Source organism: Uloborus diversus, chromosome 1, assembly GCF_026930045.1.
Source record: "Uloborus diversus isolate 005 chromosome 1, Udiv.v.3.1, whole genome shotgun sequence".
Taxonomy (NCBI): domain Eukaryota; kingdom Metazoa; phylum Arthropoda; class Arachnida; order Araneae; family Uloboridae; genus Uloborus; species Uloborus diversus.
In genome coordinates, this window is record NC_072731.1 from 166,407,581 (window position 1) to 166,431,937 (window position 24,357).

The 24,357-nt window shown below is 32.5% G+C and overlaps 1 protein-coding gene across 4 annotated transcripts in view; it reads left to right on the forward strand.

The window, feature by feature from the left end:
- The window catches only part of LOC129222770 (potassium voltage-gated channel protein Shal-like), a 125,384-nt gene that overhangs the window by 63,938 nt on the left and 37,089 nt on the right, over window positions 1-24,357 (forward strand). For 3 of the 4 annotated variants that reach the window (XM_054857313.1, XM_054857305.1, XM_054857321.1), the window contains exon 4: window positions 5,666-5,821. In XM_054857313.1, coding sequence (XP_054713288.1) covers window positions 5,666-5,821 — 156 coding nt within the window. Of the gene's footprint in view, window positions 1-5,665; window positions 5,822-18,394; window positions 18,422-24,357 lie in introns of those variants that run through there. The other variant, XM_054857331.1, reaches the window with a different exon arrangement.

The following is a 24,357-nucleotide window of genomic DNA, read 5'->3' on the forward strand; positions in this document are numbered from 1 at the left end:
TTAACGTAGCGACAAAATCTACGTTAATATTGGCAAGTAAAATTCTGGCACTTTCTTGAAGCACACAAGAATTTCAATCACAAGCAATTTAGATGAAGCATATAAGCAAGCAAATTACAATCAGTGATGCCAGTTTAATTCTGCATGTCACTTTTATTTCCTGAGCATCCGTGTTATTTCTTGTCCTTTATTATATTAATCCAAATTTTTCGAGCATCTGCAATTGAAAAGTTCCTCTTCTGAACTAAATCAAGGGCACTAGCGTAGGATTTTGTTTTTTAAAATGATGAAATGAAGTTTCATTTTTTAGTTAACTTAAACAAACATCATTTAATAATTACTTTAGTTTTTAAAGATGCTTTTAAGTTTTTGCCAGTTTCTGCTGGTTTTTGCCGGTTACAACCAGTTTCTGCCACTGGCACGGCAAAAACTAGTTTCTGCCTGCAGAAAGCCAATAGAGCGACACATGAAGATATGAAAGTTAAAATAAAAAGTGAAAGATACAATTTTGTGATCACATGTGAATAGTAAAAACAGTCATCCCTCTCATTAATGTTGTGAAAGTCACTGATGGTGAACACCAACATCACCTGACTTTAGCCTACCTCAAAAACTTTTTATATGTTTCTTTGTTTCGTGAATGTCATATGCACGAGTAATTATATGTTTAAAATAAAGTTTTGTGTAGTTATGCTGAATTTCATGCAAGAAATTATCTGGATTTTAATATATTAAATAGCTTCTGCTATCCAAAACAACTTCAAATTCCTATTGTATTAACCCCGTATGGAGGGCGTGACCTGATACATATATCAATAACATATGGGATGGGGGGCCAGACCTCATGTCAGTGCTTAAAGAGAGGCGCAGAGTCTAAACGGTTGACCCTACTTTAGTCTTTTAGAATCAAGAAACACTATTAGTCAGTGAAAAAAAGGGAAAACAACGTCTAGTTGCACGAATTTCAGATTACCTGCAAATGGTACAATTAAACGTTGTTATTTCTCATTTCACTTTTCAAGCACAAAGTTATTTATTTAACTTTCACTATTAGCTAGATTCGCAACAGAGCAACAATTGCCGGCTGGTTATCAATAAGTTTCACCAAAATCAAACATGGAAGACAAATTTATCGTCTTCTTAAATATTTTCTTTTCGCCTATAATGTTTTCTTTTTTTCTTATTCTCTAATTATTTTTTTTAACGAGATGATGTGTGCATCACATGACTTCCTTTTACTCCAATTTTAATGTAATTTTCCCATTATTGGCAATTTTAATGTGATTCAATAGTTTACTCTCTAAATATCACCACCAATGGCCAAATGAAAACCAGATTTTTTTTAAAAAAATCGCCAAATTTGTCGCCAAGTTGGCGTCAAAACGGCGACCAAAAGACTGGCGATATATCGCCAAATGTTCGCCAAATTTTAACACCACTTGTGTATCCAACGAAATTAACAATGATTTCACCCCCAAAAAGGGGCAAAAGACCCCTTTAGAAACACCCGAATGCAACCAAAAGCGCAACTACACCCCACTAGGAGTCAACGTACCAAATTTCAACTTTCTAGGACATACCGTTCTTAAGTTATGCGACATACATCCGCACATACGTACGTCACGAGAAAAGTCGTTGTAATTAACTCGCGGAATGTCAAAATAGATATTTCTCGTGTTTATACGTGCTTAGGCACTTATCCGTGTGTGGTCGGGTTGAAAAAAAAAACCCTAACATTAATTCGGGGGTGAGCAAAATGGAAATTAAGATCGAATTTTGAGTGAATTTTTTTCCGCGAATACAATACTTCCATTTTTGTAAAAGGAAGTAAAAAGTGAACCCAAACATGTTTCGATTTTGCACAGAGTAAAGGAAAACCATAACTTCAGAAAAAGAGTTTCATGTATTTTCTTCAAGTTTTTTACTCAAATTTGGTGACTGAAACAGTAGATTGCGTGATCTGAATTTGTGAAAAGGCTCATACCTTTGTGTTTCACCCTTTAAAAACTATAAGAAACTAACAATGCTTTTTTTTATTTTAATTTGAATTATTAAAGAGTATTACACAGAGTGGAGCGGAAGTGAGCAAACCCCTCTTTATATTCAACATTACGTTAGCTTTGGTTGAATACTTGTTATACACAGTTACCACTTGTTATACAAAGTTTGAAAGTTTGAAAATACTCTTTTGGATGACATAATGAACAGGAAAATGATTGATTATCTCGACATTTCAGAAATTTATCCCAGTTTCCTTCCCTTCCTTTGGAGGTACGAAATTACTAAATGACATCAAAAGAGTTTCGTATTCCCTTATACTTTGAAAACCTTTTTCTTTAAAAAAACAGCATTAAATAGAATAAAAAATGTATTTTTAATACAGGGGCAATGAATATCTTTGCTTATTTTTCTTTGAAAATCCAAAAATAACTTTATTGCAGACTGCTTTTTTTTTTTTTTTCTATTCTATCAAAATGTAGGAGATACTCAAAATCAAGGAAGTACTTTTCTAAATCTGAACTTTTTTACGGTTTTTTGAGAATGGGTCGCGTGTAATAATATTGTTTCTCAGAAGAAAAGACACTTTTTCGTGAGGAGGAAAAGTATTTTAGATGCTACTATATCCCGCGTTACCTTCATAGCAGTATTACAGTACTAACCCAACTAAACAATAATTACTTTCATTTTCGATAAGCTCACAAAGAAGAAATATATACTTTCAAAATCAGTAACAAAGTTACTTAATCTGAACATATCGATAAATTTAAAAATTGAAGCAAACGTTAATAAATAAATTGTAAAACATTTCTTGATTTTTTTTAAATGCTTTTTCTATAATGGACGAGGCGACAGTTTCCCTCCCTTGCCCCTCTCTGGATTTGCCCATGTATATTTATCAAGCAGACTTGTGTGTTGTCTAATGGTATCATGACTGAAATTGGCAAAAACGGAAGTTGAAATATTTTTATGCTAAGCTAACGATAGATTTTATTGGGTGTCTTCTTTTAAAATTTCTAAGGAATCCATTGAAACATTTTGATCGAGTAGAAAAAAGGCGCAGTCTGCGACAAAGTTATTTTTAGGTTTTCAATGAAAAAATAACCAAGGATATTCGTTGCCCCTGTATTAAAAGTGTATTTTTATTCTTTCATGATTTTGTTTTTCCTAGCAAATTCTTTTTAAAACGGAAGGGAACACGAAACTCTTTTGATGTCATTAAGTAGTTTTCGTATCTCCAAAGGAAAGGAAGGAAACTGGGATAAATTTCTGAAATGTTGAGATAATCAATCATTTTCCTGTTCATTATGTCATCGAAAAGAGTATTTTCAAACTTTGAATTTTCCTCCGATAACGTAAGAGACAAATTAAAGGTTTGTTGATGAAGTTTTTGAAAGATATTTTCTATTCCTGTGGTTGAAGTAATATGTTTATTCATATGTATTCAGGCAAAATATTGTTGTTTTGTTGTTATTAAGAATGCATTTTTTTTTTTTTTTTGAAAAGTCACTTTAAGTTCAATTTTGCAATAAGCAATTCAAGATTGCTCAGTAAGATTGTAATGGAAAAAAAATATGATCTCTTGTTATTCTCCTCTCAAATTAAAACCATAATAGAAGTAATACAGCTGCTGTGTACTATGGACTGTAACAACGTGATAGCACGAAGAAGATTTAATACGTGCCCTTCAAAATGAAGAATTATATCTTCAACAAATGCACTGCTTATCGTGCAGGAATGCAAAGGCAAACTGAATTCTCAACTTGTCAACTACCAGAAAGGGTGATCCTTAATTATTTTCAGCTCCATAGATCAAATATCAAAGATCTTAAATCACATCGTCTCCCGAAATATAGTTTCGAAAAACATGAAATTTTGTTGCAATGGCAAATAGCAAATATAATAGCTAATTAAAACTTATATAAAGGGAAAATGTTTTTTTTTTTACTTCTTAATATTATTTAAAAACATATTTTTTTTTTTTTTTGACGCCATCTGTCGAATTACACCTACAATATGTTCTATAATTTCACCTACATCCTGCATTTTCGTCCTGTAATTTCACCCAGTATCAGTCAATCTAACAATATCACTTCGGGCATTGACCAAGGATTCCCAGCCACTTCGCGAAATTCCCAGCCAAATTAAAATACAGTCGAACTCGAGAGAGAAGGGACCACGATATTTGCTCGTTATAGCCGAATGCTCGTAAAAAACGGGTTCGTGAAAAAAAAAACATAAAAATTCTTACATGCTTGCTTTGTATTGTTTTCAATTTCTCGACAGTGCCTAAGAAGGTGGTAAACTCCTTTGTGTGGACTGTCTTATTATCTCTTTCTTGCGCTATTGATGACTTTCAAGGAATGTTCATTGGCCTCAACATCGTTATTTTTACCCCTGCCTTCGAAAAGCGGTTGAAGTTTTTCTGCATATCAAAAGACATGGAGTATGTTGATGGTAGCTCAGATTTAAATTCTTTACAATTTTTGCTATCGTCGTCGCTTTCATTGATTTTTTTTTTAATTTGAACTAGCTTGAATTTGAGCTACAGTAAAATCGGAAATAAGTATCTCGAAAGTGCTAACACTGACGTCTACAAATATGCAATTTTCCAATGCTTCTATAACTATAAATTTAAAAGAATAATTATGCCGTCATCACTTATTTTAAGAATTTAAGACTCATCATTTTGCTGGAATCCAATATAAATTTTATGAATCACAAAAATATTACTCGCTTTAAGCAGGATTTACTCGTTAAAAGCGAGTTGTGCTCCCATAGACTTAACATTGTACCAACCAAATATTTCTGATTTCCTCGTTACACCGAGTTTTCGTTAAATCAGGGATCGTTATAGGCGAGCTCGACTGAATATAATATCAACTGAAAGTACTTCAGACATTGGAAAACTGGCCAAACTTCGGACTTTGGTCGTAACTATTTTAGGACCATTTTATTATTTACTAGCACGGCTTTGCCCGTAATAGAAAAATAAAAAGGTATTTTGATTTGCCTGTATATTTAAAAATAATTTATGGTGAATTTTCTCGCCAATTGGCTCGTACCCATGTTATGGTTCCACGTTATGATAATTTCGTATCTCGCCAATTGGCTTGTGCCCATGTTACGGTTCCACGTTATGATAATTTCGTAATTTACTCGTCCATCTTATAATTTTGTTCTTAAAATTGGAATAGAAAAAGAATCACATTGAATTTTTGAAAAATCGCTTCAAGGTGCACACCCCCATGCTATAAACTAACTTTGTGCCAAATTTCATGAAAATCGGCAGAACGGTCTAGGCGCTATGCGCGTCACAGAGATCCGGACAGAGAGAGATCCTGACAAACAGATCCGGACAGACAAAGATCTGGACAGAGAGATTTTCAGCTTTATTATTAGTAAAGATTTCATGAAAATCGGCCGAACGGTCTAGGCGCTATGCGCGTCACAGAGATCCTGACAGAGAGAGATCCTGACAGACAGATCCGGACAGAGACTTTCAGCTTTATTATTAGTAAAGAAATATCTTCAAAAGGCAGCCTTCACGGATGATTGAACATGCTTTTATTGATCGTGTAGCGTAGAAACTTAGAAAAATGTGAACCTTTGAGTTGATTCGATGATTAAAAGCGACTGGGGTTAATTGCTCCTTGTTGTCTTTCAGGACCGACAGTTCGTTGAACTGGAAGTTCCGTACAATGGTCAGCCGAATCGTCCCTCCTCAACGCCCCCACTTTCGCCCACCCCCTCCCTGTCATTCTACGACAAAAGTATCTTCCGCTCCTGCTGTGGAAGAAGATGCGGGAGAAAAAAGTATCAGGTAAGTCGGAAATATACATAATTTTTCTACTCATCCAAACGATAACTTTCTTTAGCATTTACTCTTACACATCAGTGTGACTAATCAGTGCATTGTTTTTGTAGTTTTTCAGTAGACTAGTTTTATATATTTGTAGAATCTTAGGAAATTGATCTTTTTCGATATTTTTTCCCGGTGATGTTCCTCGTAGCTGTAGTGCAAATGGCATGTACATTTCGTAAATTCATTTCTACTATTCATTTCTTATTTTCACTAGTTTCTATTGAAAATAGTTTCTGGTTGTACCTACTTGACAGACTGCTCGCCATTGGGTTGAGTTTATTTGCTTACTTCCCTCTTTATTACTCTCAGCTTATGATAGTTAGTTTTCCTTTATTACTCAGCTTATGATGGTTAGTTTTCCTTTATTACTCAGTTTATGATAGTTAGTTTTTAATTTTTCAGATTAACATGCAGGCCTTCATTTTCCGTAACCAATTCCTCATGGGACAGTACAAACTGTAGGAAATTATTCTTTTGTATTAGTTACATAGAAACTTTTATTAGAATCTTACAACTGTTATATTTGTAGAAATTAGCATTTTTAGGGTTAAACTTGTAAGAATTAAAGGAATTTGTAAATGTTTGGATAGTGCGTCGTTTTCCTTTGTACGTCGTTTCGCATCAGTCCATTGAAATATGTATAAACGATGCTTTACTTACTTAATTTACTTTACATAATAAATAATCTATTCTTGTTTCTAGTTTGATTTTGTTTGATGTGAAACATGATTAAATCTTATATCTTTAAACGAGCAATTCTTGTGGGTATATATATATATATTTCTTATCTCGGAAACGGTTCTAACGATTTGGATGAAATTTCGGATTTAATTGTAGTTTTGCATTCTAAGTTCATCTACATTAGTGTTTTTTCTGTAAAAACGCGATTTTTTACAAAAAACAGTTTTTTAATATAAAGTCAAATTGAGTTAAGCCTTGAAGTAAACTGAGTTGACGCATTAGGCAGACGATTTGCAATCATAACAATGAAAATTTGTCTCTTCTCGCTTTAAAATTTTATACTTGCCAGGTTTGGCTGATTTTGACCACTTTGGCTAATTTCAAACACACTTGGCTGAAAACAAATTCAAAAGCATTATGTATTTCGATGTAGGGCTTTTTTTCTTTTTTAAGTGAAACTATTGCTTGACCATCCTATTTTATTTTATTTATTTATTTTCTTTTTACACTTCAAATAGTTTAACATGTTTTTTAAATCACGCATCTAAATTTTATTTCGAAGAAGTGTATGTCTTGAGATTGTTTATGTTTTGTTAAGACAGTTGTTATCATTTGTTGGAATGGTTTGTGGATCATCAGTTTTAATGGATATCATGCTGTATGTAGCATTTTCTGGCGTAAAATCTAAAAGTACGTATTCAAAAAGAAAATCTCGATTGGGATAAAATCGTGAAACTCATCATAGTATGAAAGGAAGTATTCGGTTAAAAACCGATTTCACCAGAGCAAAACTAAGATCAAAATATTTAAATTACTGACAAGAAAATTGTATAGTGGAAACAAACGTAACAGATAGTTTAAAGCAAAATGTTGATTTAAGTACATTCAGAATCTTCTTTGTTTGGTACTTTAGTGTTATAAGAAGGTCGAGTACATAATATTTCGTTAACGTGAAGCTTTTCAAGTATATTTGGAAAAGTATTAAACCTTAAAAAAACACAATTTGACAAAAAATAATTCTTTTAAAGCCGAGCGAGGCTCGGTCGTCCAAGTACTTATCATATAAAAGCAAAAACTGAAATAATTGACCAAAAAATATTTTTACATTGGTTTTCAAGACTACGATTCAGCTTTATGCGAGTGCTATAAAGTTACTAACACCTTCCTGCAGGAATTTTTTTAATGAACTTGGTTTTAAGATAGGCGAACACCCTAAAAATGTCCCTCGTTTGGAAGAAAAGTGCCACAATATGAAATTTTTATTTATTTATTCTTTTTTTTTTCGCTTGACCTTCAAAGGACATTATCTTCTTAGAAAAATGACAAATTTTTTGTTATAATATTAACCACTGGAGAGCACAGCAAACTTACTTTTCTTAATGCAAATTGCCTGAAGCGTTCAACTTCAAACGCTTCTCCTGTAAAATTTCATTTCTACGTATTGTGGCATTTTTCTTCCAAATGAGTGATATTTTTTTCTTCAATAATAATTGCAACTTTCTAAAACTTAAAATGATTATTTAGTATGACATAATTGACACATTTTGACTGTTAATGTTTTGAAAAAAATATTGCTTTTTTTTTAGTTTTATTTTTCGTTAAAAGTCATTATTACTTTCAAAAAACTACCGTTTCCACTTAAAACAAATTCACTTTTGAATAATTTTTAAAACCTTTTCTGTCTAACTTTTCGTTAGATGCAAGAAAATGACATGGCCCCCAAATTCGAAAACATAAACTAAAAACATTTTTTGTGACTAATTTGCGTAAAATTTCCCTCGAAAAACGTTGGTTTCGCGCCAACTTCATCATTATTTGAATATCACATTTTTCATGTACGTTAGCTTTTAAAGTTTTATCACAATAATATTCAATTATCTCTTTTGCCTAGTTTCAAAAGGATAGAGTTAATACGCTTTTGCGAGAGCTGTTGCAGTAAATAAAAACTTTGAAAGCGTGGTTATGGGAAAATCAAGAAAGAACAAATAAATTTGAAATAAAAGCAATGCATTTGAACTCATTATATTTCTTGTAGTTTTCTCAATAATTCATCGAATAAAATAATTTTTGCGGATTTAGAAAGAAGAATATTGAAGCTATCTAAATTGGGGACTCAAAGTCTCAAAATCGACTTTTTTCGAAAATTAGGGTGTTCGTCTACCTTAAACTTGTTTCTTGTAAACTGCTACTTGCATTCATTTACTTAACTTTTAATTTTTTACGAAGGAATCAAATTATTCCTAGGAAAAACATAGCGTTGGTTTTAGGCGTGCTTTATAGCGTATGTTTCTACAAAACGTAAAATGATTTTGTCTGCAAATTGCTCTTAATAAAAAGGCCATCTCGTTGTTGTCTAAAAAGGGAAACTTAAATATCCGACCAGTCTTTAAGCTTCAATATAAAAAACCTAGAACGTTGTGCGAAAAAAATTTCCAAAATATTTCATCTGAGCTCGGTACTTACGTAGGGTCTGGTGGAGTAAAGTGGTCATAAAATCGTAGGTTTTCAAATTAGAGAGGTGGATAATAAATACAATAAATTCTTTAAACACATCAACTTTTTTTGTTGTTATTTTGCATTGCATTATAAAAGAACACGGTACATTGAATTTCAGGAAAAAAAATATTGATTTAAGTAGTTTTATAACACTTTCATTTCCCATTGTATTTATGACCACTTTACCCCATGGGGTGGGGGAAAGTGGTCATAGCATGGGGTAAAGTGGTCATAGTTAAAAACAGCTGCAAAACTGTTACAAATAACCCTATTATTTGTATATTTCGGGTATATTTACAGTTACAAGTATATGTACGAGTATATGCGGGTATGCGCGAGTATATACGTGTCGCGTAAACATGAGTAAACATTAGGGTGGAACGAAAAAAACAAAGTTTTTATTTTCAAATTGTAATAGTGCAGAAAAGTTGCGATTGGTGAAGACTTACAAAACAAAACAAAAATTTTTAAAATCGGATAATATCTTCCGATCCCGCAACGAGCCTAAAAATTTGAAAAAATGGAAAATTTCACGTGTTTTTAACGATTTTTTAAAAACTTTGCTCCAACGTTTCTTTTTAATACTCTAAGACGGAAAAGTTACAATTGCTGAAGCCTTCAGAAATTTAAAAAAACATATTGAAATCAAATAATACCTTCTGATCCAGGAACAAGCATGAAAAGTAAAAAAAAAGGGAGAATTTCATCTTTTCTTAGTGATTAAAAATAAAGTTGTTGTTCTTGTTTTTTCCCCCGGTGTTAAATCCTATATAACACATAAACATTAATTTATTTCTTGACTTTTAAGGTATCTTCTAAACATGCAAAACTACCATTCTTTTCAACAATGAAACATTTTCAAATAATAGAAAGTTATAAAATATTTACCAAATTTACAATCCAGTATACAAGTCTTATTGTTTTAAGTGTTACTCGTTGAAGCTAATTTATAATCAGATTTTTTTGGAAAATTCGGGCATAATTGATCTAGATTTCAATGTTTCTCTTATGTAGCCATATCTTGATTTAAATCCATACACTTTGAGTGAAGCCTCCGTCACTAGCTTCACACATCTTTCGACAGCTTGCGTATGGCAGGGAAATAGTTTTATAGTGCCTGTTGCAATAAGATTTTCAATGTCTTTGTTAGGAACTTTTCGAAGAAAAGGTGGAGAAGATAGCTTTGTCGTGTTCCAATTAATAATCTCTGTGTAATCTTCTGCTTCGAAATTTAGAGATGGAATGACAAAGTTTCTAATGCTTTTGCCTTTAGAAACAGACTCCCTGGCTTTTAAGACGTTTTTAAACGCTAGTTCTCTTATGTGCCTCCTTTCATCAAACACCTTTGCCATTAATAAGTTTTCGGGATGCGCAAAGAAAGAGTTTCTTTCAATGACAGGGTAAACAACTTGCTTTAGATTGTCAGGTAACTATCGACAGGTTTGAATTGTTCTGTAAACATGAATGGCACCATCTGTGAGATTTTTGCGGTTCTTTATTTCAAACCAGACCGGCATGTAACATCTCAAAATAAAAGTCACTATGTCTTTTAACTCACCTGATGGGATCGATACACTTACGTACAGTCTAGGGACTCTATTTGCACAAGTGAGACATCTGAAATGTGAGAGTGGGCCGGGGTCACGATTTGACAAATCATTTGGGCCATTGCCACCCTTTATTGCCTTAGATATATCTAAAAGATATCTTTGATCCTTGCTCAAGCACTTTCTGTTTACATCTGGAATTGTACAGTCAATTGCTTGAAAATCTATTACTGTCAGTTTTTCGCAACCTCTGAGTTGTTCTCCTATTGGTCCAGAAAACGAATTTGGGCCAGTTGTTCCACCATCCAAATACCGAAAAAGATGGCGAGATGGCAACTCAATGAAATGTAATAAACAAATAGCCCATTGCAATGGTCGTCCAATATAAATTTAAAATTGACGAATCGCGCCACTTTTCCACCCAGTATTGATTTTAGTACCATCGCAACCTACGATGGCTAAATCATCCAGTGAAATTCTTTGTTCATTTAGATATGAAACAATGCTATTCACTATGTCTTTGGCTGATCCAGAGTTTGGAGACACGTGTCCAATATAAACGGATTCAGGTTCTTTGATAATAGATTAATGCTCTTCTTTCACTGTTCGTCGAAATTGCTTTGATTCAATCTTATCTACATATAAAGTATCATCTTTTCTTCCGTCAAAATAAATACCCCGAACGGAGTCTTGTTTAATGCCACTTTGTAGATCTTTTCTATTTTGGCTCTTTTCTCTCCTAATTTTTTGTCTATCAACAACTTTGGAAGTATCTGTTTCATTCACTAAGCCAACGTCTTGAAGCACACTGGATGCTATGGCAGCAGTTGCACGATCAGATACGTCGTAACGATCGCTACTTAGTGCCGTAGTTTTCAGCTTAATCCTCATCTGCCACCGGGTTTTCTTCTCTGGATCGGTTGACTTGTATTCATTATCAGTTTCTCTCTTGACTGAACAACTTGGTTGTTCTTCATTTGTAAGATCAGATTCATCTTTCATGACTGAAACGCACTCTGTAACTTTTCGTTTTAAGGCATAGGCTTTTCTTAGAAATATTTTTTTCAACCTTTTTGTTTCCTTTTGGTCCAAAGTTCCAATTTTTCCTATGCAATGTTTCCTCTGAAGATAGAGAAATCTTGGTTCAGAGATCGGTATCTTTGTAGATTTTTCACACGTACATTTCATGTAAATTGGACATTCACAAATGTCTGGGGTCTTTTTACAAGTGCAAATAACATTCATACCTCACTTACAATCAGAGACGTCAAAGAGTTTCCTTGCTTCACTTTTAAATTTATCAATCCTTTCTTTAAACTTTGGTTTATCCTTGTCTCGGTTGTAAGAACTCATGAAATTGAGATATTTTTTGTAGAAGATATCAATGAGCTGAGCAATTCTTTTCAGGGAAACTGTAGGAATCTAGACCTTATCAAAGATGCATTTAACTTTTTACGCCACTATGTCCTCAACAATGGAAAAACTCACTTTCCTGTTATTGACTTTTGTAGCTAACTCAAATCTCTCTTGAAAGCAACTTTGAAGTACATTTTCATAAGTAGGGAGCTTATTTGTTGGCAAATTTCACGGGTGGCCAAATATAGGGCACTCAAAGGACTTTCTCGTAATTCTTTTCTGCAAAGATGGATTCATGTTTGAAACACGTTTAGCAGAACAAATCGACTTCACACGCACATTAGAAACATTGAGAAATACTGATGCCAGCACGACTGCTTTATTCATTTAAGTAAGATACCTATATAGACACAAGCCAACTAAAAAGCTCATAAATTCAAGATTGTGAGGCGCTAATGGGGCGTATTAGATGCATACAACTGTACTGAGCGGCATAAACAAATATGTCTCGCGGAATTAAAGAGCCATGTGGACAATTTCACAGGCAGGCTAATACTAAAATATCACATTTGTTTTATAAACAAACGTTCTTCCATTAGTATTTCTGAGGATCGTTAAACTAAAATTAAAAAAAAAAAAAAAAAAAAAAAAAGCTGAAAAAGGGCTTAAAGTTTACATTTTGTCAAACATGTAGGTTCGTTGCGCGATCGGAAGATATTGTTTTATTTCAAAAAGACTTTTTTTTTTTTTTTGTTTTGAAGTCTTCACTAAACGTAACTTCTCCGTTCTGTAACCTGAAAAAGTACATTGAACCAAAAATGTTAAAAATTTGGGAAAAAAAACCTGAAATTCCCAACTTTTTCGATTTTTTAGGCTTATTTCTGGATCAGAAGGTATTATTCGATTTCAATTTTTTTTTATTTCTGAAGGCTTTACCAATCGTAACTTTTCCGTCTTAGAGCCTTAAAAAGAAACATTAAAACAAAATTTTTGAAAAATCACTAAGGAAACACGAAATTTTCCATTTTTTCAAATATTCAGGCTCGTTGCGGGATCGGAAGATATTATCCGATTTTTAAAATTTTTGTTTTGTTTTGTAAGTCTTCACCAATCGCAACTTTTCCGCACTATTGCGATTCGAAAATAAAAACTTTGTTTTTTTCGTTCCACCCTAGTAAACATGTTCCTATATGAATAAATGCATGTTATACATCAGATGCATGCATGTGCCTACTCGTATATTCGTGTATACACGAGTATATAAGCATGTATACGTGATTGCCTACAGGAGTGTATGCGTGTCTACACGAGTATATACGAGTCACGTGTATCTCGAGTATATACGTGCATACCTGAGTTTCTGAGTATATACGTGTATAGTCGACGTATATACGCATATATAAGTGTACATAGATACACTACTGGCCATTAAAATTGCTACACCAAGAAGAAATTGCCAGAATGAAGCTAAATTTTACACACGTGATAGTAAAATTGACATTAGAAAGTGATTACAAAATTAAAGCAAATTGATCATTTATGGTTGGAAAAATCTCGAATAAGTGGAGGTTTAAGTTCCCTGTTAAGCCACCTCTAGCGTGAATGTACGATGTATAAAGCGATACAATCGGGCATTGAAACATAACAGACTCCTACGATATCTTGCGTCATCTCGTACCACAGTTGCTGTAAACGTGCCACTCATCCGATCAAACTCATACGTGTTATCACTCACGACGGGGCTCCCAGGAGCCATTTTTTAACATGACAATGCTCGGTCACACACAGCAAGGGTGTTAAGGGATTTCCTCTTCCACATTATCACTTTTTCTGGTCTGCCCGATGCTCTGGTTCACAAATCGAGCATATCTGGGATCAATTGAGACGGTAAATTGGACAGCCTGTAAGTTTGATCGAATTAGTGGCGCGTTTACAGCAACTGTGGTACGAGAAGACGTAAGACATCGTACGAAACTGCTGTACCTCAATGCTCGACCATATCGATTCTTAAATTCCAACTAGAGGTGGCGCAACAGGGTACTTAAACCTCCATTCATGTGAGATTTTTCCAGTAATAAATGCTCATTTTGCTTTCATTTTGTAATCGTTTTCTAGTGTTAATGTTGCCATCACGTGTGCAAAATTTTGTTTCATTCAGACTATTCCTTCTTGGTGTAGCAATTTTAATGACCAGTAGTGTACTTACATACATATATACGGGTATACACGAGTTAATTCGTGGATATATCCAATGCGTATTTGGTGCGTGTCTACTCACGTATATATATGTGGAAGAAAGAGTATATACGTATGCTTGCGTGTAAACACGATTTTATACCTGTTAGACGTATATACGTACATTTACGTGTAAACACCAGTACATGTATCCATGTATATCTACGAGTATATCCGCTAATATACATGTATGCTTACAGAGTGAATTCAAGATCTTGGGCAAAATCTAAATGGTGTGAAAGGGGAGGATAAGAAGCAAAGAATCATAAGGAACTTATGGTCGCTGACGCACTACATGCACAAAAGATCATAAACTGATGTTAGCAAAACAGGTCACAAATTTGTTTCACAAAGATGATTTTACCCGACATTTAGTTTTTAAGAAATATTTAGAGCAGTTGTTAAAAAGTAAGGCCCGTAGTAGCTGTAATACACACATCGCAACAAAGGCTCAGCGACTGATGAAAGTTTTTCAAAAGTCTCGTAATTGCAACAGAGTGATTGCGCCGCATGTATTACAGATGCCGGCCGCAAAAAAAAAAAAAAAAAAAAAATCATCAATCACTTTAAAACTTTCTTAAGTCGTTGTGTAAAATTGTCTTTTTGTAACATATTTGTGACCTGTTTTGCATCCATTAGTTTCTGGCTTTGCGTGCATGTAGCGCGTCAGCGTTGAGTTTGTGGCCATATGTTTCTTATGATTCTTACTTCTTATCCTCCTCTCTAACACCTTTTAAAAATTTGCCCAAGAGTTTAAATTCACCCTGCATACATGTATATCATATGCTAGTATGTAAGTGTCTGCACATACGCGCCGAGTACGTACACGAATCTAACTGAGTATATAAGTGTTCGTATATGTACGAGTATAAGCGGGTATATACGTGTATAGTCGAATGTATATCTGTATAGATATAAAATACTACGAGATACCCAAATACGTGTTTATTGGTGCATTTATGTGAATACGTATGTATACGTGCCTGCACGAGTATATGCGTATGCATGCGCATATACTCATATATTTAACCTTGTTTACTGTAAAAACAATACATATTAAGTGAAATTAATATTTAATTTATATCTGCCTTGTACTTAAAGATTAAGTGACTTTAGAAGAACAATATTCGTTAAGCCGAATATTATGACCACTTTACCCCATCTTACTAAAATTGTTCTAAATAATAATTCAAAATAGATTCGGCTAACTGCTAATGAGTAAGAGTTCAGGAGACATGTAGAAAGCTTCCTGCGCAGTCAAACTGTTCATAATTCTAACAAACAAAATTGCCCAAGGAAGTTAAAAAAAGTGTTTAAATTTAAAAAAAAATTCATAATCACACAAAATATTTTTTTTTACCAAATAAAATTTTGCCAGTTGTAAAATTTTGTATTCAAAATGTAGTTTCTAACTGCACTACTCTAAAATAAAATGTTCACATTTTTATCGAACATTTATTTCCAAGTTATAGCCATTTATTTGAATTATGACCACTTTACCCCATTGACCACTTTTCCCCACCAGACCCTACTATCACAACTATCTAGATTTGATGTCATGTTTTCAAGGAACAAAACTTTATTGCACTTCTGAAGTTTGCATTTGAGAGTACAACAAAGTTCTTCTTTTGTTTTAATTTTACATTATTTTTACTTTATTTTTTACTTTATCCTATGATTACCCATTTTGGTTTTATGCTAAGCAATAAAAAAAGTACTGATTTGTGGTTTTACATGGGAAATCTTTTCAAGAAAAGTTGACTGATATTTTTGCAACTCATGTTTGACTTTTCTCCTAACTGCTTCGAGTTAGAGAACTTCGAAACAAGCGTTTCCTGCTTCAAAAAAATTTCCACTTAGTCTTCTGTTTGCGTTATTGATTCTAAACGTATTCAAATCCAAAAAAAAAAATAAGAAAAAGCTGAGCTTTTTAAATACATTATTGTTGCAGTCGTATTTTTCTAGTCTTTCTGCCAAATTAATTGCGAAAAGAGCATTTTTTTTTCTTATTTTCTTGGCCGAAGTTTTGTCTGATTTCCATAATCATTCTGTTGACGCATTTCCACTGGATTCATTCCAAGAGGGAACAGTTTCTGAATTGGAGTAACTTTCTAACCTCATGAAATCCTTGTCTACCACACCCTCATAACAAATTCAAATAGTATTCAAAAATTCACTTACGTATTCAAGATAATGAAATCAATAAGGTTGAAAGAAAAAATGAAAGAATAGCTGAAATTCATTGCACATTTTATCGCTTCGGCAATAAAAATGCAGGCGGAAATGCATTTCCTTCTAAAATTTTTGGGTTAATAAATCTGATCCAAATGTGACACCAGGCTAAATTTATACCCTCGCTATGTTCCATAAATCAGTAAAATCGTTAAATTCAGCCGCTGTTTGCGGCTGCTTTTGAAGCGAGCAACAGCCTTTGACATTTCACTAACTTGCAGGCAATTCTGATTTTCGTATCAAAAGTGAATTATAATAACCTGATTCTACCACACGAAGAATTCAAAGGTAAATGGTTGAAAAGGATTATATACTTTATATAATTTCAAAATTCTATACGTTATTTGAATTTTAGATCTGCAATAGGACTCTAATAAATGTAACTAAATCGCACCGAACATTTGTAAAAAAAAAATAATAATTTGAAAACTTAGGGTTACAAATAAAATACACAAAGTCAAAATTAACGACTCTGATTTTCAGCTGTTCTTGGCCCCAAAACTGAGATTTTCCGCGGGTGAAGCCCATTCAGTCATATTTTCATTTGTTTCAACTGTTTTCAAAGTTACGAAATGAAAGTACTCGATTTTAGTGGTTTTTACAGATGTCACCAAGAGTCACTATATGTCAGCTCTCTCAACTATTTTTCTTACAAATTCATTATTTTTTCAATAGTTACCAAAATTAAAATACGATACAGCATTTTTTTCGAAATATTTCCTTTTTTTTATTTTACTTTTTATCGTTACTAAAAAAAAGTTTTTTCTCTTCAAGGTTTCTTGCACTTTGAACTCACTTCAGTATAATTCAGCCAATCAATCTGTAACTTTCATCAATGTTAAGTTACGAAGTTACTTTACGAAGTTACTTTAAGTTATGAAGTTAAGTGTTAAGTCTACGAAAAAAAACATTTCATCTTTTGTTAATAACTTTTTATCTACTTTTAGAAACCAAAACACTAAAAACATGCTCAGAATCTCTGCAATTTTCTCAATTTTTCTACCCTAAAAATAATTTTTAGTGTTGTTGGTTTCTCAAATAAAAGGTTTTACACTGCTTAAAAATACCTTTGAAGCAGATAATCTTTTTTTTTTTAATTTTGTTTTACAAATTTTTTTGCCGAGAGTTACTTTTAACAAAGCTCTTTCGAAACAAATCTGGGTTTTATTCGAGATTTATGCACGAACTGAATTTCTCAGCAGATGATTAGGCAAGAAAATTTTTAACAGTTCAAATTTCAACGAAAACTTTTTTCTGATCAAAATATAAAATATGGTAATGAGATGTCTCAGCCGATATTTTCATAATACAAATAAATAAATAAATAAATAAATAAATTATATATATATATATATATATATATATATATATATATATATACTAATTTAATTAATATGAACTTTCTTCTTCAAAAAAAACCAAAATTTACAGTAAACTGTGATCAGATGTATAGGTGTTTCTACAAAAAAAAAATTGGTTAAGAGAAAGAGAAAACTTTGATTTTATAAATATTAAAATACTTAGAAAAAATTGTAGCTATCGTTTATTATTTTTTTACAGAAAGAAGACCTTAAAAAAGACAAGCATTCAAATTCTCGTGTACAAACAATTCCTTAAAAATTCTTCAAGTCGTTAGGAATTCATTTCATTAAACACTTTCGATTCGAATTTTAGTTTGTTTTGGTAAGCTCTGTTTTCTTACGTGTTCCCACGCAGACCGTGAATAAAATTTGAATGTTAAGTTGATGTCTTGACATAACCGCTCCTAGACCACATAAATAACCCACAGCCTTTCGGTTCTCATACATATTAAAGTAGAAAGATTTTTTGAGATTGAGCATAAATCAATATCGAAATTCAAAAGCTCAAATATATTTATTCCCCAATGCTGTAGGTAATAAAAAAATTAAACGAAAAATTGTAATCTAGCTGCGAAGTTCTTTTCAGTCCTTCGACAGATAAAAACCTATTTTTCTCTTTGCAGTTCTTGCGAGACTAGAATTATATTTTGACGGATTGCAATAGCGCCATCCAGTGCAAAATGGATGAAGTATCTTTTTATCAATTCAATAAAATAATTAAACTCTTTTGAACCATGACGTTTGTGTTTCATTTTTTTTCCTGCCAGAACCAGAACGTACCGCTGCTGTACTTTACAAGCTAACTCTTTTACTGGCCAGAGATTCTATTAGTTTTGAGAAAGCAATTTGAGACAGAGCTGTGGAGTCGAAGAGAAAATTAGCGGCTCCGACTTCTGGAATTTTAAAACCAGCAACTCCGGCTGTTTTACTTCAAAATTGGTCCAACTCTGACTCCGCAGCCCTGACTTAAACCTGGTTTTGTTTTCTCATTACTAGCCACATGTGGGAGTTCAAGGCTAAAGCTGCTTTACGCCCATTTATATAAATTTAGAAGAAAAAAAAAACAAAGGAATTGGAAAACTGTTTCCTATCATTACGCAAGTATTCTAACTACTCTTATGTTATTTAAAAATAATGTAATGTCAAAGTTTTTATTACCGAGGAACTGCTTCGTTCCAGTGATTCAGTATAAGTAATCCTTTATTACCCCTTGAGCATTTCCGTTTTCCTTTATCGAACCAGAAACAAACTAATTTGTTTCCTTCTTTTCATTTTTGTTATTTCTCAATAGGGTCATTCCATATAAATGTCAATCTCAACCTCAGAAATTTTTTTCCCACAAAGCCTTAACTGTGAGCTATCTTTTCATTCAGCATACTTTCTAGTACATAAATCCAGTAACAGTTTACAAAAATTTCGTTCGGTGTTTTTCTTCTGGCTCTAAACGTGCGAGGTTGTAGAAAAGGCTTAGCATGTGCAAAAAACATTCGTCTACGTTTTCTTGTGTAATGTAAAAATGTTTGCAAATTTTGAAAAGAACTATGTTTATTCTAAATGATTAGATGTTGGGCCAATAAAATTGACTGTTCTTTTTGCATACATTATAAGAGAAGTATTTTAATTAGTTTGGTTATTTCACCGAAAATATTTACGTTACGTTAGTCACGAAAATGTACTATTTTCTGCTTAAAAACTAAACCAGATGATTGAACCGAACAGCAATTTTTATTTTCTTACATCTGTGTCATATCTAATTAAAAAGTGCAAAATATTGATTTTAGTATCAGTAGATATAAAATAAATAGTGTGACTAACGTAACATTTGAGCTGGGACTAACGTAACAGTTTACATGTGACTAACGTAACATTTTAAAAATACTGCTAATATTTAAAACTTACTTAATTTAATGTACATTTTCATGAACAATTTTGAATATGTAGGCATTCTATATTGATTAAAAATGTAAAGGGTGAAAAATACCAGTAATATTACATTGTAGACCTTCTGTTTACTTAGAAAAATACTTTTTTAAAGATCTTTATAAAGATACTTCCAATTTAAAGAATTATTTAAAAAGGAAAAAGGTGAGTAAAGCAAAATGAGGACTCTGCTGAATGTGCATTCAACACAAGAATCCAAGATTAAGAATTAAACAGAAATACAGTCTTAACAAAGGAGAACGTCTCTATTTTTTAGAAAATACATCTCCACCTATTATTAAACTGAAGTAATGGTCGCTCGTTGGAAAACATTTGAAGATGTTACATTATACAGTGACAGTAAGCGATGCTGCCATATATTTCAGAAAATACAAGAATGATCATTTAGAAACTCAAACATTTGCGGTGACATCTGAAATTAAAATGCATTTTGCAAAAACGTTCGAATATTTTTTTTTTAATATTACATTGTCAAAAATATGCACAATTTTTATTCGTTCGATGAATCAGTAAACCTTAAAAAACAATATGCCATTGAAAAGTACTACGGCCTTACTTATGACGATAAGTAGTATATCGGCAGAATACTAGAATTCGGTGACACTATCAACTTGCATAAAGTTAATTTTTTAAAAGAGAGATATTTAGGATTTAATTAGCCCAAGAATGATGTTATTCAGTTTGTAAAAGCAGTTTTTTTAATTTGTTTATTTTTTTCGCACATTCAAATTGAGTTAATTGAACAGAATCCTCCCATTCAATTTCTTACACTAATATATAAAAAAGTAAGGAAAGAACCACAATGCAACACAAAGAAGGTTCCTAAAACGTGTAAAAATAATATAAGAGCAAGAAATTAATTATAAAAAGTTTTTTATAAGCATTCATTGCTTGTTATTCGATGGTTACGTTAGTCACGTTACGTTAGTCACACACAGTTTTTCGTAAAAGTACCATTAAGGGCCAAAAAAGATTCATCTGTAACAAATCTGTAGTACATTTTTTAAAATAGATTGTTTACCTCTTACAAATATATCGGCCAATTTTAAATGCCTGCGTAAGTTTCAGAAAAATTTGCCTCGTAACATAAGCATTGTTTCTCAGGGTTGCAAAAATGTTACGTTAGTCACGATGCCTTTTTTGGTGAAAAAACACCTGTCAGAGCTTATTTTGCTTCAAATTCTTAGTAGAAATGAAAAATAGTCACCTTGTACATTTTAAATCTGCATATTAAACCAAAACACATTTATTTTTACTCCCGGTGTAAGTAAAAAGAGTTTGAAAATCAGCTGCGAATGTTACGTTAGTCACTATGGAATGACCCAATAGTGAAAAAGACGTTCTAACTCTTGTGTAAAAGCGTTAGAAAAAAGGTAGAAACATGTTGTTGTTGTTGAAAATATTTCTCCAGTCAACAGTGTTACATTAAATCCATCACATTTGAGCGCGATCTAGTAACATCTATAACAAGCAATGGCAATAGTCATCTTGTTTGAAGAACACCGAAATCGAGGATATGGTCAGGAAATCCACTGCTAATTGACCACTTGGTGCAGGTTGAGAAGGTATCCTTGCCGTTGGCTACCTGGTAGTGAATAAAATTTATTTAAGGCTCCCTTTCTTGAGGGAGTAATTTAGAATGAGGGAGTTAAGTAGAATGAATAGACGAAAAGGAAAATCGGGAAATAGTTTTCCGTCCTGTTACTTGCTCACACAATGTATATGTGGCCCCTTATTCTTGGTAAGAAAGAAAAGTGGAGCTATATAAATTTACTTTACTAACAGATCTATGAGAAATACGCAAGATTAGAACAAAACGTAACCCAAGATTTGTTAATTAACAAATCTGCATTATGCTTGAAGCCTTGGCGTATTTTTGTTTTCCCCCGAACGTCCGAAATTGGAACAGAAATTTCTTTTAAATTTTCTGAGGCTGCGTGAAGAATACTTCCCACCATATTTTTCAATTTTTAAATCTCCATAACTAAAGATTTTATCACCTCTAGATAAAATCATATCAGCGCCGAAGACAGAGTACTTCACTTTTATCACTCTTTACTTAATGACCAAACTGAAATTCTTATTTTAAACCTATCTTACTCTGAAAAGGATCTCTATGAAACATTACTAGGCAGAAAAGCCCTATACAGGGTTAAATACTATATTCGTATTTTTATCTCTTTCGTCGTAATTAAACGATAAAGCTGATTTAGATGGCACCTTTAAAATATTTTAACTTTTTGAAAGCTGCATAACGATTTCCATTTTTCGAAAATCTTGCTGTTTGTCAACTTTTTCAGAGAAGGATTTAAATCTTCACACTTCTTTTTTGAGTGTGAAGTTATTTACATTTATGAAATACTATTCAGAAAAGAAGGGAGAGAAAAACATCCTTTTTGGAATATCTTCTAAAAATTGTCATAAAAATAAAATGATTAATAAAGATGACATCTTTTTCTTGGATCAAAAAATACACAAAACTGGGCATTATAAATATGTCTCCATAACTCTTAAAACGTTATCTTAAAATATTGCCATTGCCCCTATTTCTGTAGGATAATTATGGCATTCCGCCACTGATAGCTCTTTAATTTGTATCGATAGCGGAAGAAGAGTTACTACTATAGATAGTTTACTTGTGAAACATTGCCAAAAGTGAACCCTTCCAAATATCTTCGCATTTTCCTGTTTGATAAATACAGTACAACATGAGCAATATTTATTGAGCAATCACTGATAAAAATGAAATATAAAACAAAGTGCTTTTTTTTTCTTATGTAATTCATATTTTTGAGGATGAAGAGCCAAAAGCTGCTGTAACATGATAAAATGAAAGCGAATATAACTTCTATACTTCTATGAACGAAGTACCATCGTAAGTAAAGAATTATCATTCATTGAAACAAAAAAAAAAAAAAAAAAACTTGTACTCGGAATCATTTAGTAATGTAAAACTATTGACACGGGATATTTTTTAAGCAACGACTGTTTAACGCATAATTTAGAGCCTGTGAGTATTTTCGAGTGTGCTAAATTTCATATGGGCTCAAGGAAAAATATAGATCTGTGTAAGCAACATACATGCATAAATATATGTATGTATGTGTGCATGTATCAGGGGTTCCCACCTAGGGGGTCATGGCGCAGACTGCACCATTGAAATTTTTAGGGGAGATTTTGATGGGTATTTTTGACTTTCGCGATATTTGAGGGGGTGCGCCCTTGCTCTTAGGGGACTGGGCAACAATGCATGTATAGTTGTGTATGTGCAGGCAACTATTTTTAACGCCTCTACAACTGTATTTCACGTAATGCAAAACGGAAATGCGTCTCAGAGATTCAGTCAAGAGTGTTTTAGGGTGCTTATTTACAATAAAAGAAGTTAGTACAGTAGTCAGTAAAATGAAAAAAAGCAATTGGCATTTAAAAAATATCATGTTTAAATATGTGTGTGTTAAAATGAAAATGTGAAACATTCTAAATGTTTAAAATTAAAACAGCACTCGGGTCATTCCATAGTGACTAACGTAACATTCGCAGCTGATTTTCAAACTCTTTTTACTTACACCGGGAGTAAAAATAAATGTGTTTTGGTTTAATATGCAGATTTAAAATGTACAAGGTGACTATTTTTCATTTCTACTAAGAATTTGAAGCAAAATAAGCTCTGACAGGTGTTTTTTCACCAAAAAAGGCATCGTGACTAACGTAACATTTTTGCAACCCTGAGAAACAATGCTTATGTTACGAGGCAAATTTTTCTGAAACTTACGCAGGCATTTAAAATTGGCCGATATATTTGTAAGAGGTAAACAATCTATTTTAAAAAATGTACTACAGATTTGTTACAGATGAATCTTTTTTGGCCCTTAATGGTACTTTTACGAAAAACTGTGTGTGACTAACGTAACGTGACTAACGTAACCATCGAATAACAAGCAATGAATGCTTATAAAAAACTTTTTATAATTAATTTCTTGCTCTTATATTATTTTTACACGTTTTAGGAACCTTCTTTGTGTTGCATTGTGGTTCTTTCCTTACTTTTTTATATATTAGTGTAAGAAATTGAATGGGAGGATTCTGTTCAATTAACTCAATTTGAATGTGCGAAAAAAATAAACAAATTAAAAAAACTGCTTTTACAAACTGAATAACATCATTCTTGGGCTAATTAAATCCTAAATATCTCTCTTTTAAAAAATTAACTTTATGCAAGTTGATAGTGTCACCGAATTCTAGTATTCTGCCGATATACTACTTATCGTCATAAGTAAGGCCGTAGTACTTTTCAATGGCATATTGTTTTTTAAGGTTTACTGATTCATCGAACGAATAAAAATTGTGCATATTTTTGACAATGTAATATTAAAAAAAAAATATTCGAACGTTTTTGCAAAATGCATTTTAATTTCAGATGTCACCGCAAATGTTTGAGTTTCTAAATGATCATTCTTGTATTTTCTGAAATATATGGCAGCATCGCTTACTGTCACTGTATAATGTAACATCTTCAAATGTTTTCCAACGAGCGACCATTACTTCAGTTTAATAATAGGTGGAGATGTATTTTCTAAAAAATAGAGACGTTCTCCTTTGTTAAGACTGTATTTCTGTTTAATTCTTAATCTTGGATTCTTGTGTT